This window comes from Nicotiana tabacum, chromosome 2 (genome assembly GCF_000715075.1).
Source record: "Nicotiana tabacum cultivar K326 chromosome 2, ASM71507v2, whole genome shotgun sequence".
Taxonomy (NCBI): Eukaryota; Viridiplantae; Streptophyta; class Magnoliopsida; order Solanales; family Solanaceae; genus Nicotiana; species Nicotiana tabacum.
The window spans coordinates 79,245,349-79,261,545 of record NC_134081.1 but is presented as its reverse complement, the minus strand read 5'-3'; the positions used below and the strand labels follow the sequence as shown (position 1 = coordinate 79,261,545).

Genomic DNA, 16,197 nt, shown 5'->3' with positions numbered 1-16,197 from the left:
TCGTTACGTCTGGTGGAATTCCTGTTATATCTAAATGGGACCAGGCAAAGCAATCAATGTTATCGATAAGAAATTGAATAAGTTTCTTCCTGAGTTCGGGGCTCAACCCCGTTCCCAGGTATACCTTTCGTTCAGGCTAGTGCTTGATTAGTATGACTTGCTCCAGTTCCTCAATTGTTGATTTGGTGGTGTCGGAGTCATCGGGAATCACGAAGGATCGAGGGATCCTCTGATCATCATTTTCTTTGATCTTCTGGTTATCTGGTTCGGTTGAAGCCGGTGTCTGTGATTGCTATTTGGTATCTCGTTCTCCTTCTGAGCCCGGTCCCTTTATTGGCGAAGGCGAGGATATTAGTTTCGCTTCCTCGATGACGAACATTTCTTTTGCGGCTGGCTGTTCTCCGTACACTGTTTTGACACCTCTCGATGTTGGGAATTTGAGGACCTGGTGTAGGGTCGAAGGTACAACTCTCATGTTGTGGATCCATGGCCTTCCGAAAAGGGCGTTGTATCTCATGTCGCCTTCGATCATGTGAAAATTCGTTTCCTGGATGGTTCCGTCTACGTTTATTGGTAGGGTTATCTCGCCTTTGGTGGTTTCACATGCCATATTGAATCCGTTTAGAACCAGAGTTGCGGGTACGATTCGGTCCTGCAGGCCAAGCTGTTCTACGACCTTTAATCTGATGATGTTAGCCAAGCTACCTGGATCGATCAACACACGCTTAACTTTAGTTTTATTCATGAGTACGGATATTACCAGTGCATCGTTATGAAGTTGATTGACTCCTTCTGCATCTTCATCATTGAAGGACAAAGACCCTATGGGTGTGTAATCTTCAGTTAGAGATCGTTTTTCTCTTACAATCGATGTTTTAGTGCGTTTAAGCACTGGTCCCTGAGGGGTATCGGCGCCGCCGATGATCATGTGAATGACGTGCTGCGGTTCTTCTTGTTCATTTTGTTTGCCGAAATCTCTAGTTTTAAAATGGTTCTTCTCCCTATCGCTCAAAAATTCTCGAAGATGCCCTTTGTTAAACAACCGGGCTACTTCCTCGCTTAGTTGCCTGCAATCTTCCGTTCTGTGGCAATGGGTGCCATGATATTCGCACGTTTGATTGGGATTCCTCTGGGCATGATCAGTCTATATGGGTCGAGGCCATTTAGTATCTTTGATGCGTCCGATAGCCGATACGATGGCAGATGCATCGACACTGAAGTTATACTCTGATAACCGAGGTGCTTCCTTAGATACGACAGGCCTATCGAAACTACTTCTGTTTATCAGCCCCCGTGAGCCATGACCTCAATCACTTCTTTTGTTATTTTGCCTAAGGTTGTCTCGACTCACTGACTCTGTGGCTTCCGTTGTACGGTTGGTATCGATCCCCAATCGGACCTCATTCCTGATTAGTAACCTTTCGAACAGCGGGTTCAGACCCCAATTGATCATCTTCGACCCTAATTTTCGATTGGTACTGATTGTGCACATTGGCCCATGTGATGGTTGGATATTCGATCAGGTTATGCTTTAATCGATGTGAAGTCGTCGAACTTTGCTCGTTCAAACCTTGAGTAAAAGCCTAAATGGCCCAGTCGTCTGTGACTGGCGGCAAGTCCATTCGTTCCATTTGAAAATGAGATACGAATTCCCTCAGCATTTCGTTATCCTTTTGTCTTACCTTGAAGAGGTCCGACTTCCTTGCTGCGACTTTTATGGTGCCAGCATGTGCTTTCACAAAAGAATCTACTAACATGGCGAACGAGTCGATGGAGTTTGGCGGTAGGTTGTGATACCAAATCAATGCACCCTTCGAGAGGGTCTTTCCGAATTTTTTTAGCAACACAGATTCTATTTCATCGTCTTCTAAATCATTGCCATTGATGGCACATGTATAAGAAGTGACATGCTCGTTGGGATCGGTCATTCTGTTATATTTGGGAATTTCGGGCATACGAAATTTTTTGGGGATTGGTTTCGGGGCTGCACTCGAGGAAAAGGGTTTTTGCACGAATGTTTTCGAATCCAACCCTTTTATCATTGGTGGAGCTCCCGGGATCTGATCGACCCTAGAGTTATAAGTTTCTACTTTTTTATCATTGGCTTCGACTCGCTTTGTGAGTTCCTCAAGCAATTTAGCAATTTCGAGAGTAGTCACTGATTCTTGCTCATTCGACTTCACTATGGCTGGTTCTGTTCTGTGGGTGATTTCTCGGGATGGATTGGGCTCCGGCCTGCTTTGTAGCTGGGTTTGGCTCTGCAACTGAGCTATTGCTGCCTGTTGGGCTTGCAATATTTCGAAAATCATACGCAATCTAACACCGTTTTCCTCGACATTATGAGTATCTCGAGCCGCAGACCGAGTGCCACCATAGATGCTATTCTCGGGTTTAGCATGTAGGTTCGCCTCAATGGCTACATGCGAATTGATATCAATTGGCGCTCCGATTTGAGCTCCAACAGTGTTCACAGGTGTTCTTTCAGTACTGGGTATCAAGTTATTTTCGTCTTGAAGACCGGCCCCGTTATCGATCGGTGAAGCCATTTGATTGATGGTTATTCGTAGCTGATCCGAAATTCAAGATATTTTCGGAAATAAGCGCAAAACATAATGGCGTATTTTTTCATATTCGTATCAAATAACCACTGTTATCCTTGGCCCCACGGTGGGCGCCAAACTGTTTACTCGAAAAATGGATAGAGTTGAATTTATATGTAGTTCCAAGGATATGTGAAGTAACTTAATACGAATTGTAAGGATAAATAGAAATATAAATATAGATTGCGAAGAATGCGAAATAGATAAGGTTGTAAAGAAAATGAATCTTAGGACTCAACAAGTAGAATCAATTCAAGAAGCCTGAAAGAACGATTCTTTACTATGGGAGAATATAGTATTTTTATTACAATGTAAGCCTGACAAAAACTTGTCCTTTCATAAATGATAACCATACCCTTTATAGTAGAGGGACCTTGCTCTAAGCATAATAAAAAATACTTAGTGGGAGACCCATGATAAATCAGCTTTTTCACAATTTTTGCCAAGATTCTCGCTAGTGGGATTGCAACGGCTTTTGTCTGTGAGCTCGATCTTGCCTCGAGCCCTCGATATTGGTCCGAGCTCGATTCTGACTCGAACTCTCGATCTTGGCCCGAGCTCGATTCTGACTCGAGCTCTCGAATTGATTCGGGGTCAATGTTGGTTGGTCTCTGGATCATAAGCATGATAGCTTTACTCTGCATCATAGTTCGATTTGGATTCGAGCTTGATAACGATATCGAACTCGACATTGATCGGTCCCATCATCGTTCGAACTCGATCGGACGTACTAAGACCGAAATCTATTTCGACCGTATATAATATATATATATATATATATATATATATATATATATATATATATATAAAGAGAGAGAGATTTCTTTTTCAATGCTGCAATCTTTTTGTGTGCAAATATTACAATTTACAGAGCATTGAGTAAAAAGAATTAGTGATGTTTAGCTATCCATTGGATAAACTATTTTGTGTAAGTAAATTATTTAACGGGCTGATTTCTTGCGTCGTTTCACAAATTATTAGAGTCATTTCTAATTTGTACTTTCTTTTGTAGTATCTTGTGATTTTGGTGCTGAACGCATAAATAAAGTCGTTTGTGGCATCTGTACGCAGATATCAAATTGATGTACCTAAAGTTATGATTTTTCCATTCTTCTCTTTTTCTTTTTTTTCGGTAGAGATTTTCTTTGCTTTGAGTTTCATATTTGGTAGCCAATCATATTCGAGCAGATTGTAAATTTGCAGGAAGGTGGTGATAACCTAACCACTTTGGACATGGTGGCCCCGACCCACTTGAAACTCTGCTAGAATACCAACACAAAAAGAAAATAATAATAATACTATAAAATAACAAAGGTTTTCAAGGTGTATTTAGATGGGGTTGAGGTTTATAAAGCCGACCTAAGCCTAGAAACATCACTTTCACAATCACACACTAATATTGTTGAAATGTTGTACCAATCATATTGCTATTATATCTTCCCCCATGTATTTTATTTCAAAATGTTCTCTAATGCAATTATTGATATCTAATTCAAGGAATATAATGCACTTTCTATTTTTAGGAGAAAAGGACCAAAAAGAACTAATAATCAGAACTCTACAAAGTTTATAAAGCTTAAAACCACTAGATAACTTTTCTCCTTGATATCTCCAAAAGGTTATAATGTTAGGTAAGATAAACTTTCAAATGTTTCATTATAACATACACAATTTTAACTCTTATATATGATGATAATGATAATATTTTAGCAGGTAAATTGATATTCAATTTTGCAAGGAGAACTACTGTTTGCTATAAGTAAAAGACTTTATTTTTTAAAAGGGCTAGTTAATTTCTTTTATCTTTATATCTTTATTGATTTACTCATAAAGATCATGAACGGCCTCTTTAGGCCAATTTCATTAATTTCTGTTAAGACATATTCGAAAAAGAAAGGCGCGCTTTAGAGCAGGTTGTTTAGGTTCTTAGTAACGATACTGCTTTGTAAAATAGAATTCACCTTTTGACTGGATCTTTGATAAAGTACGACAGCTCTTTGGACAAAAAGAAAGAGAATTCAAGAAGCATAAAGTGTTAAGTCGCTTTTAATACAGTACATAATATACGTAAAATGTAATTTATACTATATAGTTACATTATTTACTTGTTATACTAGGTAATTTATAATGCTTTTAAGATTATAAATGACATATTTTTAAAATAATTAATTTTAAATTTCTTTATATAATCCATGTATATAACTAAACTCTTTTGTCACTATATAAGTAGCTAATTTGAATTATGAACCCTGCTGGATGTTTCAAATAATTTTCTAAATTATTTGTTATTTTAGAAGTTCATGACATAATCGATTAATTTTTTTAAATTTTATTCTTATAATAATTATTCAAGATGAAAATAACGCATATAAAATAAATAAAAATTATATTTTAAGACATAAATATTTCTTTTATCTCACTATTTTACATGATTTTTATGTACTTTTGAGTTGACCCAAGTTCCAACAAAGTTACAGTTACGTCTACAGTTGTAACATTTACTGATAACAGCTATCCCACCGACAATTTCATAATCTCATGACAAAAGAGAGAAATAGGTGTCCACGACTAAAAGCAGAAGAATAAAAAAACGAACAGATGTAGTTTTGAACAAAGTGCTTTGTGTAAGTCTTGTGTTCCTCAAATTCCACATACTACCATTACTTTCTTTCTTCTACTTCACCGCCCTGCAACTTCTCCCATGTGATAACAGAATCTCCTTTACAGTAAAAGGAAGCTTTTTTACAAATCTTGAAATTGCTTACTGCTTTGGGTTCTATTTTTAGACATAGTTGACTTGGGAACTGAAATGGGTGTTGCTTGAATTAACCATTAATTGGTTAAGAAATGAAGAACACAACGAATTGGAAAAGCAGAGGAGCTGAATCAGCTGCAAAAGGTGTTTTTTCACCCAAATTGACCATTCTTCTATGTATTGGATGCTTCTGTGTAGGAATGCTCTTCACTGACAGGTTCATTAATTTGACCTTTCTTCAACTTTGTGTTCAATGAGAATTTTTCTGATTTTTAATTGTATTATTTAATTGTGGATCTTTACACAAGGATTTGTCTTTCCATTTAAGTTTTAAATAGATTGTTATTGTATGTTTATATAGGGATTTTTTGGTCTGGTGAATTTATGCAATTTAGGAATTTAATGATGCCATACTTCAAAAGATCTGTAGCTACATTTTAAGCATATTATTGTAGTTTAAAATGCTCCGTTTACTGTTATGTTATCACTTCCTCAAATATTGAGCCTTTTGCAATTTTGTTCTATTTTTTCATCAATCAAAGTATTTTGGTTTATAGGATGTGGACAGTGCCAGAAGCTAAGGGCATATCAAGGACAAGACAGATTGATGATCAAAAGCTAGGGGTAGTCTCTGAGGACTGTGATCCTACAACTGTGAGTATTAATTTATGAAAGTTTAGCTGCAATTTGTGAAATGAATTTTTAAGTCATTTGAAAGTAATGGCTTTTGGTCTTCTTGTTAATTTTCAACAGAAGGGTGTGAAAAGTGAAACCAAGGATATTTTGGGGGAAGTTTCGAAAACACATCATGCTATACAGTATGTTTCTCATGCTTTTGACTTGTTGATTTGATGAATTTGATTCCTTATTTTCCTTTTTCTCAAGTATTTGGAAATAAAAAATTCCTTAGCTGTTGTCTTTATACCAAAATACAGAACACTGGATAAAACAATTTCAAATTTGGAGATGGAACTAGCTGCAGCAAGGTCTTTGCAAGATTCTATACTGAGTGGCTCTCCCATAACGGAAGACGTGAAGATCCCCGAATTGATCAAGAAGAGAAAATATCTCATGGTCATAGGGATAAACACTGCCTTTAACAGCCGAAAGAGAAGAGACTCAGTTCGTACTACCTGGATGCCAAAAGGTTTTTTAGCTTTTATTATTTGTGTGTTCTGAGTTACTCGTGGGGATACACTCCAAGTTTGAATGCATACCAAGCATTTTGATTTCTTGATTTTTGGAAAAACAGGTGATAAGCGAAAGAAGCTAGAGGAAGAAAAGGGTATTGTGATTCGTTTTGTGATCGGTCACAGGTGAGTAATACAATTAATGGTCGATATTCTCAACGTGTTGTGTATCCAGTCTATGATATTGTTGTTAGCTCTTGGTTAATTTCGGTTTGGTGTTTTCTGTAAATGGAGGGAAGACTGTTTCAAATACTTCTTTGAAAATTTACCTCGAGGGTATCTTAAGGCAAGTATTGAGGACGACAAAAAAAAATATTTCGTTCATCTTTTCACAATTTTGTCTAATATAATTAAAACTCAGTACTTAAAAAGGATATTTCTCAATGGGAGTAGCTTATATTTTATATTTCTCCTACTAATGGAGAGGTATTTGTCTGGAAATTTATTTACTTTTTTTTTATTTCTTTTAAATCTTATACTCATCTAATTATCCGTTATCCAGTGCAACATCAGGTGGCATTCTTGATAGAGCAATTGAGGCAGAAGACAAGAAGCATGGAGATTTCTTGAGGCTGGTAATATTAATACCTTTAAGTCTCCTCTTATATCAGATCCCACCCCTTCAAAACTAATCTAACCGTCGGACATGTCATTGTGACTTCCATAGGAACATGTTGAGGGATATCTTGAATTATCTGCCAAGACAAAGACCTATTTTACTACTGCTGTTGCTCTGTGGGATGCAGATTTCTATGTTAAAGTTGATGATGATGTACATGTAAATATAGGTAAGACCTTTAACCATTATGCCTTATTGTTTCTGCGTCGTAGATGGTTCTTAAAAATCCATGCTTGTATTACTACAACAAGTGCACTGCTATACTTAGGCTATCACTCATGCGGCAACATGCATGTTGAAAACGTCAGGTGCACTCGGAGCAACTCTAGCTAGGCATCGTTCAAAACCCAGGGTATATATTGGTTGCATGAAGTCTGGTCCTGTCCTTGCTCAAAAGTAAGCGGAGGAGTTTACTTTTGACTGTAAATGAGTCTTGAATAGATTTCCTTGACTCGTCTCTATTTTGCCCCTCTTCCCCTTGCAGGGGAGTGAGATATCATGAGCCTGAGCATTGGAAATTTGGTGAGGATGGAAACAGATATTTTCGACATGCAACAGGGCAGCTATATGCTATTTCAAAAGATTTAGCCACTTATATATCTATAAATCAGTAAGCGTTTGCCTTTTCTGGTATACTTGGACTTTAGTGTGTTCTTTTGCATCACTTGCTGATCGGGATTTCCAATTCTCCTAGGCATGTTCTACACAAGTATGTAAATGAGGATGTCTCACTGGGGTCATGGCTCATTGGATTGGATGTGGAACATATAGATGATAGAAGATTGTGTTGTGGAACTCCACCTGGTAACAGTTTATTGATTTCCTGAAGTTTTGATCACTGTATCTGCATTGAATTTTTCTATTTGTCAGTTTCATTTTTCATTTATCTATCTTTTATTATTTTTCCAATCAAATAAACAATGAATGATAGGGTTAGTGATTATTGTTAATTTGAAAAGGTTGTTAAGATCCGCCTACAAGATCAAACATTTGAAATTCTCCAAGAACACTATGAGAATTCCCAATTTTGGCTAATTAAAACGGCTTAGGATTTTCCTTTTGACCTGTTTTCCTCGCCATTTTCCCCATGACTGCCCTGTAAATTTACACACAGCACCGTTCTAGTAGTGTAACTTTTTTCTTCCACATAGTTGCCTTGGACCTTTACGCACGTAGCACCAGTTTGTTACTTCTTTCTTTCTTCCTCATTGTTGCCTCATGACAGGAAAATTTGTGCATTTATTCTATCTGGTTCACTTGGTTGAGAAAAGTTCTGGAAAATTCTTGAATTGCCTTTTCCATACCCCCCCCATACCCCCACCCCCCTTATGCAGTTTAGTTATCATGTTGAGTCCGAGAAATTCACTTATCTTCGTACATTAGATAACTTGAATGTAGGAAATTGGATATCACATTTATTTAGGCCTTAAAGAAGGATGGCTAGTTACAACTACAGCTATTCATACAGGGTGTTTTGTCCTACTCCAGAAGAAGTTTGATTTTATTAATCTCCAAAATACCCGAGATGATTAATTTGATTTTGTTATCTTAATTTTGCCAGATTGTGAGTGGAAAGCTCAAGCAGGCAACATTTGTGTTGCTTCCTTTGATTGGAGCTGCAGCGGGATATGTAGGTCTGTTGATAGGATTAAGGAGGTTCATCGACGTTGTGGGGAAGGTGAGAATGCTTTGTGGAATGCAGTCTTTTGACAAAAATGCAGTATTTCTCCAATCTCTGGAGTCTCCAAAAAGATTATACCAACAATCAAAAAAACCTGATGAATCCAAGAATTGTGGAAACATCAGGTTAATAGGATATGAACTGTATGTGCTTATGTACATGTCAGTGGGAGAGGGGAGAGAGGTTGCCACTTTATCTGCTCCAATTCTTATTAGGCTAAGGAGGGATACTATTGTAGGAACCAACATGTGAAGCAAAACAACCATTCTTTTTTAGATGCTTAGAATACGATTTGTTAGTCTCAACTCTCGTGAGAGGAAACTAATAAGGTGTATGCTTCAGCAAGCCCTTGCTGCTCTTATGAAGTATTGAAATTTTCCTTTTAGTCAGATACTTGCCTTTTCAGACTCCACTCGTGCCCAGTGGGATTACACTGTGCATTTTGTTGTTCTTTTAATCAGATACTTATCTCGTGCTCATAATACATCATTGTGAATCATGTCCAGCCAGTTACTTTATTTCCTCCATTCATCTTGTATGAGTCATTGCAACAATATTTGTGAAGCCTATGAACCATTAGACCAATTTGATTGGAGCATTGTCAGTGAGGATCCATATTACTGCAATTGAAGCTAAACCTGAAGGCTTTTTTTTTTTTTTTTTTTGTTTTAATTATTCGAGAGCAAATCCACATGAACATTTCCAGCACATTTTGATAAAGTGCGCAGTTGGGATTTGACCATGTTACTAACTCAGAACACTCTTTCATAGCATGTGACTTGGTATGGGAAAAGAAAAGAAAAATTTAGCTATCTGAACATAGATTTGGTTGAAATTGAAAAAAAAAATTGAAACAGTGTTAAAAATAATTTTTTGGAAGTTGAAGTTGTATTTGAACTTGAATTTTACTTGATTAAATATTGAAGTTTTGTGAGTGGAAGAAATTTTTTGCACTCAAAAATTGGTTTGCCAGTTTTTAGAATTTGAAAAAAAAAATTAAAATATTTTCAAAACTGATCAAATTATTTAATTTTTTTGAAAAAAAGCGTGCAACTCAAGTATTATTCATATCGGAAATGAGTACATCATGAATCAAAGATGGGGGATGCACAATCCATTCCATCGCATCAGACATGGAACTCGCGGCCCTAACTAACATATGGGCACACTGGTTCGCTGACCTTTTAACAAAAGATAAAGAAATAGATGTAAAGTCGCACATGAGCACTTTACAATCTTGCACAATAACATCAAAAATAAGAGTTGCCAGTATCAGATCTTTCCAAAGCTTGCTTGGCCAAAAGACAATCCATCTCAATAGTAATAGGTGATCTGTGATGCTGCATTTTCAACTAACTCAAGGCTTCACGAACTGTTAGAATTTCAGCCATTACTGCATCATGTGAAGCTTCCAATGGAGTACTAAATCCTCGAACAAAATTTCCATGAGTGCCGCGAATCAACATACCAGCCCATGCCCTTCCAGAGTTAACATCATAGGAAGCGTCAATGTTGCATTTCAACGTACCCGGATAAGGGGAAACCACTTAACAACAAATTCTGGCCTAGCCACAGAATAAATACTATCATCAGATCGCGTTGAAGTCCACTCTTTCCAGAAACGACCGGCTCTAAGAATGACAGTCTCTGGCCGTATAGTTTTACCATTCCAAACCAAATTGTTGCGGGCATTCCAGATCTCCCATAGAAGCATGATAGCCTCCTGCAATATTTCACTCGTGACAGCTGGTACTAGCGTTGTGAACCATTCCATGAACGAGGTTCCCAATGGCCGCCACCCCATAGAAGATTTAAGCCATGCTAGTTTTGCCGCATTGCACATAACTAAACAGTGCATGATAGATTCGGCATATTGAAGGCGTGCTGGACAAATATTGCTTTCAAGAACCTTTTTAGAGAATAAATTTTCACCAGTTGGTAAAACTCCTTTCAACGCCCGCCAAGCAAAATTTAAAACCTTTGGTCGCATTTTTAAAGTCCAGAGTTTCTTCCAGATGATACCATCCGAACTAGGAAGATTATTATTTTGTGGCACCAAGTAGCCACTCTTAACAGTATAGTTTCCTTTTCTATCTAACCTCCACATCCAAATATCATCACGGAGATTTATTCCCAGAGGAATGCGTTTGATACAATTTATCTCCTAAGCAGTAAAGAGGGTTTCTGAAAGAGATATTTTGCCGCACAGAGAGAACGCCAGATAAAGCTAGGATTCGATCCCTCGCCCGCACTAAGAAAGTCAGAGTTGCGAAAATATTTAGCCTTGAGGACGCGGCTTACAAAAGCACATGGCCTTGTCAAAATTGTCCAGCCTGTTTTGGCCTGTAGCACTGTATTGATATGTTGAAATCTCCGAAATCCCATACCACCCTCATTTTTCTGTTTACTAAGGTGCTCCCATGAAATCTATTTAATTCCAGACCTCTCACTACCTCCACTGCGCCACCAAAATTCATTCATAGCACGTTCAATAGTAAGATATGTATCAATTGGCAATGCAAAGAGAGACATTAAATAGTTCAGAATTGTCTGTACAACTGTTTTCAGTAAAATCTCCTTTCCTGCTCTTGACAATATTGCTCGTTTCCAACTTTGAAGTTTTGAACGCACTTTATCCACAATATAATTAATTGAATACCTCTTTCTTACTACGACTCATAATAGCTGGAAGCCCAAGATATTGACCAGGTTAATCAACTTTCCTTACACATTACATCAGTAGTATTTCCACTAAAAGAGATCTCTGATTTATGAAAATTAACCTGCTGGCCCGATGCTTGTTGATAAAGCATAAGGCACTTCTTAATAGTACTTGCTTCATTGTCCACTGCCTTGAAGAAAAATAGTGCATCATCTGCAAAGAAGAGATGAGAAATGGGAGAGGCATATAGTGTAATCTTCACATCATGCAGAGTACTACATTGTGCATAAAACCTCAAAAGTGCTGAGAGACCTTCTGCCACAATGATAAATAAGTAAGGTGATAAAGGATCACCTTGATGAAGGCCTCGTGATGGAATAATATTACCAAAATCCCTGCTAGCATGAGAAATTCGGCAGGACACGGTGCTAACCATCCTCATAACCTTCAAAACCCAATCCATAGAAAACCCAAGCTTGAGCATAATGTTCTTCAAATAGTCCCATTCCACTCTATCATAGGCTTTGCTCATGTCAGTTTTTAAAGCAACAAAACCTGTCTTTCCTTGTGTTTTCCGTTTCAAGTAGTGATTTATCTCAAAAGAAATCATGGCATTATCAAGAATAAACTTGGCAGAAATAAAAGCGCTTTGAACCTCAGAGATAATATCGTTTAAACAGTGCTTCATTCTATTTGCCATCATTTTACAAGTAATGCTCAATGACATTACACAAAGATATAGGTCTCATATCAGAAATTGCTTCAGGCTGTTTCTTTTTTGGAATTAAGACTATCTTTATGTTTTTATGGCGGGGTATGTTACTATTTTCATTAACACACCTTAAAATCGCATCGGAGACATCCTTACCCACCATCGACCAAAAACTGCGCTAGAAACCTGGATTAAGTCCATCGGGTCCTGGAGCTTTATCTGGGTGCATAGAGAAAACTGCATTTTTTACCTCATCAGCAGTAAAAGACCTATTTAAGGATAAATTATGGGCTGTCGTAACCTTACTCTCAACCAAATCAAGAACTATATGCACACCTCCTTGTTCAGAGGTGAATAAATCATCAAAAAAACTCTCACATCTTGTAGACCATTATCTCATCCACGCCACTGTCCCGAATTATCTTTCAGTTGTGTGAAAGTATTTTTCTTTCGCCGATTTGAGGCGATAACATGAAAGAATTTTGTGTTGTTGTCACCCTCTCTCAACCAGTGTTGCGTTGTTTAGCTCTCTGCTTCCAGTACATATTTTTTTGTTCAAGGGCCAGCAAATACGCCGCTTTAGCTGCATCAAACAGTTGCATATGATACATGTGTGCACTGTTTTTATATTTTGTCATCTGAGCCTTGGCTTGTTTCAACTTGACGTTAAATTGTTGTCTTTTATTCTTTCCCCATTCCAGGAAATAGGCACCAAAACTCTTTATCATCTCGTCTATAGGCAGGCCTTCTCCTTGTTCCCACGCGGTTTGGACTGCTTGCTTAATATCTATCTCTTTCATCCAAGAGTTTTCAAACCGAAAAGGTCTTGCAGCGTAGCAAATAACTTTCACACCTAAATCCTTGGGTTCGTAATTCCAGCATAGAGAACTCATCAGGCTTGGCGGGTCTGGGATCCAGAACCCGCCACTAACAAGTTTTTTGACCCATCCACAACGCTCAAAAGCACTCGACTCATCAAGTTTTCTCTTTTTATCCAAAGGAACTAAGGCATTTGTCATCATATCCGTTACTATATTCTCATTATCATCCTCATCCTCCTCTACCCAATCACTATCATCATCCTCTTCCCCAGTTAATATCATCTGCTTCTTTCCCTTAATATTTTCGCTCTCCACGTTCCTCCTATGATTATTCTCTCTTCCCTGATTTTCGGAAGATTTTCCCCTTCTCACTCTCTCATATCTCGCATTTCCTTTCCCAGTCTGCTCATTCCCCAAATCTCCAAGATTTTCTTTCCCAGTTCGCGGTGCTGGGTTAGCATCATTACGCGGGATCTCCGTCCTACCATACGTACCTTCCATCTTCGTTTCCCGTGTCTCTCCGCCCAATCCTCTGTTGGCAACTGTTGCGACCAAACACACTCACGCAAGTATACGCGGTCGTCAAGTAGTAAAGTGACTAAAAGTCGGATGTCGTACCCATGAGGACTTATGATTAACTATTAACTAAATTAGACTATCCCAATTATCTAAATAAGAATTAAATCTAAAAATATTTTATTCTAACTAATTAAATAAGAAAAATATAAATAATAAACTTTGAACAGAGGAAGAGCAGATTTTAATGATATCAATGTAATGAAAACGATCTAGGGTTATGGTCTATCTAACAATCCTATTGTATTCTTCAATTGAATTGACCGATTAATTTATCTAGCTTATTGGTTGACAGGGTTAATATTGCTCATAAGAATCTATCGAGTTCTTACTCGCCTATTCAAGCTAACCTAACGCCTATATGTCTATGGAGTTAGAATCAACAAGAACGCATTTATAATTCCTGTAAATCAACCAAGCAAGGTAATTAGGTATATGTCTATCCTAACCACGAATCCGTTCCCCGATGCCCGAGTTCAAGAACTTGCCCTATTCAATCCTATATGCAATATAGAATTCCCACTTTCGAGTTCAATTCTAGATTCGTAGATAATATCCAATTGGTGATCAATCAATTAAATAATTAAGTGCAAGATTGAATAAATAAACTAATATGATAAATCAAGAAGTCAAAATCAATATCCGAATAACAATAGTCATGAAAGAACCACAACCCTAGAATGTGAAGTTTAGCTCCACATAGACATGGTAGCCAAACAACAAATCATATAAAGAAACATAAAAATTACTAAGTTTGGTGGGAGAAAGATGAAACTTGATGAATTCCGGCCTTCACAGCTTTGTCGTGGCTTTTTTTCTATTCCCAATATGTTCGCTAACCTAAAAGAGGCGTTTTTAGCTTATATATTGCGTACAAAAGTCGTGGGCCAAAGCTCTCCCATTCCTAGTCCAATTCGGCTTCAGGAATTGATGCTAAGGTGGATGCGACGCATCCACCTTGTCCTCCATTTCAATTTTTGCCTGCGAAGGTGGATGCGACGCATCCACCTTGTCCTCTATTTCTCAGCTTCGCATGCGATGGTGGACGCGACGCATCCAGCTTCACTTCTACTTCCCAGTTTCGCACGCGATGGCGGACGCGATGGCACAACTTCACTGCTAAGGTTGCATGCAGGATGATGTTTTCCTAGGTTGGATGCGACGCATCCAACCCTTCTTCCTCTAGCTAAACCACCTTTTCTTCATATTTTGCACTCCGAACACCTTAAATCGTCACACATAACTTAATTAGTCATCAAACCAATAATTACACCATGTTGGGTGTTTTAAAGATTAAATAACATCAAAAAGTGGTTAAAGCATGGGTAAAGTAACATTAACACATATCGAAATATGCCAAACATCACTACCCCACACTTAAACCTTTGTTCGTCCTCGAACAAACCATCATATAGTAGACGAAACAAAATTAAACTCTTATCATTCAAAGCACATTGCACCTATGACCGTGGTTATTTGCTACAATTAGGCTCTAGACTATGCATCAACACACTTCCCTTTTCTTATGCCCTTCTTTAAACATATTCGAACAAAGACAACATGCTCACAACAATCCTAACCTCAAAAACCGACTCAATGTCACAATGCACTCATGGCTTGAACAACCAACATCATAGAGAAGTCTAATAACGTTACCTATCCCTCGTGAAACCATGTGCCCTCACAACAAAAGCAAAGAGAGTAGAATCAATCCACACATTCGAATCTCATGCTCACAAAGAAAATCGCTCACTCTCACAAAAAGAAGTCGCATGCATGCAGTTGGTACTATAGGCTTGCCCTTAATGTAAATCTCTACTAATGTAAGCTCGCTCGATCTAAAATCAATTAGGACTTTTTTCATGGTTGTAATGTGGGCTAAGGGACGGGTAGGATATATTTTAGGAATAGTGACTCAACTTCCTAAGCACTTTAACACATCATCAAATAACTTAAGCGCAAATTCTTCAACACCACTTCAATTTCACAAATAATATCACCCCCAACAATATTTCCTCTTTCTTTAAGCACTACTTTAATTCATACCCACTAGCAAGAATAAGACAACAATTTATTCATTTATATTTTTCTTTCTTTCAATTTCCGCTAGTGGTGTATTATTTTACAAAATAAGTGCACCCTTCTTTCTTTCATTGGTTCCACTCAAAAGTCACCCCACACTTAGTCCCTTCTTACTTCTTTCAGCGCTCATCTAACAATTAAAGTGCTTTAAGAGGTAAAAGGATCAAAACAATGTCAATTAAGAATAAAAAGGGTATAGGCTTGTAATGTGGGTACCAAATAAAAGGTCTACAGGCTCAAAAGGGTTAACTAGGGATAGATTTTATTTGTGATAAGCAATAAGCTCAAAAAGATCAAAGAAAGCCTAAAATCATTTTTCAAACCGAGCATCACCTAAAATTTCGCTTCAACTCACATACCGGGCAAGTTCTAGACACAAGTACATTACATGGACTACACAAAAACCTCACCACACATGGCACATGACTCGCTAAGGACGGTCACATTCCGACTCTCAAACAATGCAAGTATTCACGGAGCAACGAGATATTAAGCATTA

General features: G+C 37.7%; 1 protein-coding gene across 4 annotated transcripts; it reads left to right on the top strand.

Moving 5' to 3' along the window:
- Positions 1-5,138: 5,138 nt before the first annotated feature.
- Positions 5,139-9,347, top strand: LOC107779445 (putative beta-1,3-galactosyltransferase 2). Of its 4 annotated transcripts, none has more exons than XM_016599882.2 (11): positions 5,139-5,572; positions 5,913-6,009; positions 6,112-6,173; positions 6,291-6,502; positions 6,608-6,671; positions 7,048-7,120; positions 7,213-7,333; positions 7,473-7,560; positions 7,649-7,774; positions 7,859-7,968; positions 8,726-9,347. In XM_016599882.2, exons 1-11 carry the CDS (start codon positions 5,448-5,450, stop codon positions 8,872-8,874), a joined length of 1,227 nt encoding a protein of 408 aa, XP_016455368.1. In that variant the 5' UTR covers positions 5,139-5,447; the 3' UTR covers positions 8,875-9,347. The 4 variants fall into 4 exon arrangements, with proteins under 4 accessions (XP_016455368.1, XP_016455367.1, XP_016455369.1 ...); XM_016599881.2 differs by having other exon boundaries at positions 6,109-6,173; XM_016599883.2 differs by having other exon boundaries at positions 5,165-5,499; positions 6,109-6,173.
- Positions 9,348-16,197: the final 6,850 nt, after the last annotated feature.

What these genes read in the sequence shown, in the direction of transcription:
- LOC107779445 (XM_016599881.2), top strand. Translation starts at nt 5,448, where the DNA reads ATGAAGAACACAACGAATTGGAAAAGCAGAGGAGCTGAATCAGCTGCA. An exon ending in GGAATGCTCTTCACTGACAG is followed by an intron (nt 5,573 to 5,912) that starts GTTCATTAATTT and finishes TTTGGTTTATAG; the next exon opens with GATGTGGACAGTGCCAGAAG. An exon ending in TACTACCTGGATGCCAAAAG is followed by an intron (nt 6,503 to 6,607) that starts GTTTTTTAGCTT and finishes TTGGAAAAACAG; the next exon opens with GTGATAAGCGAAAGAAGCTA.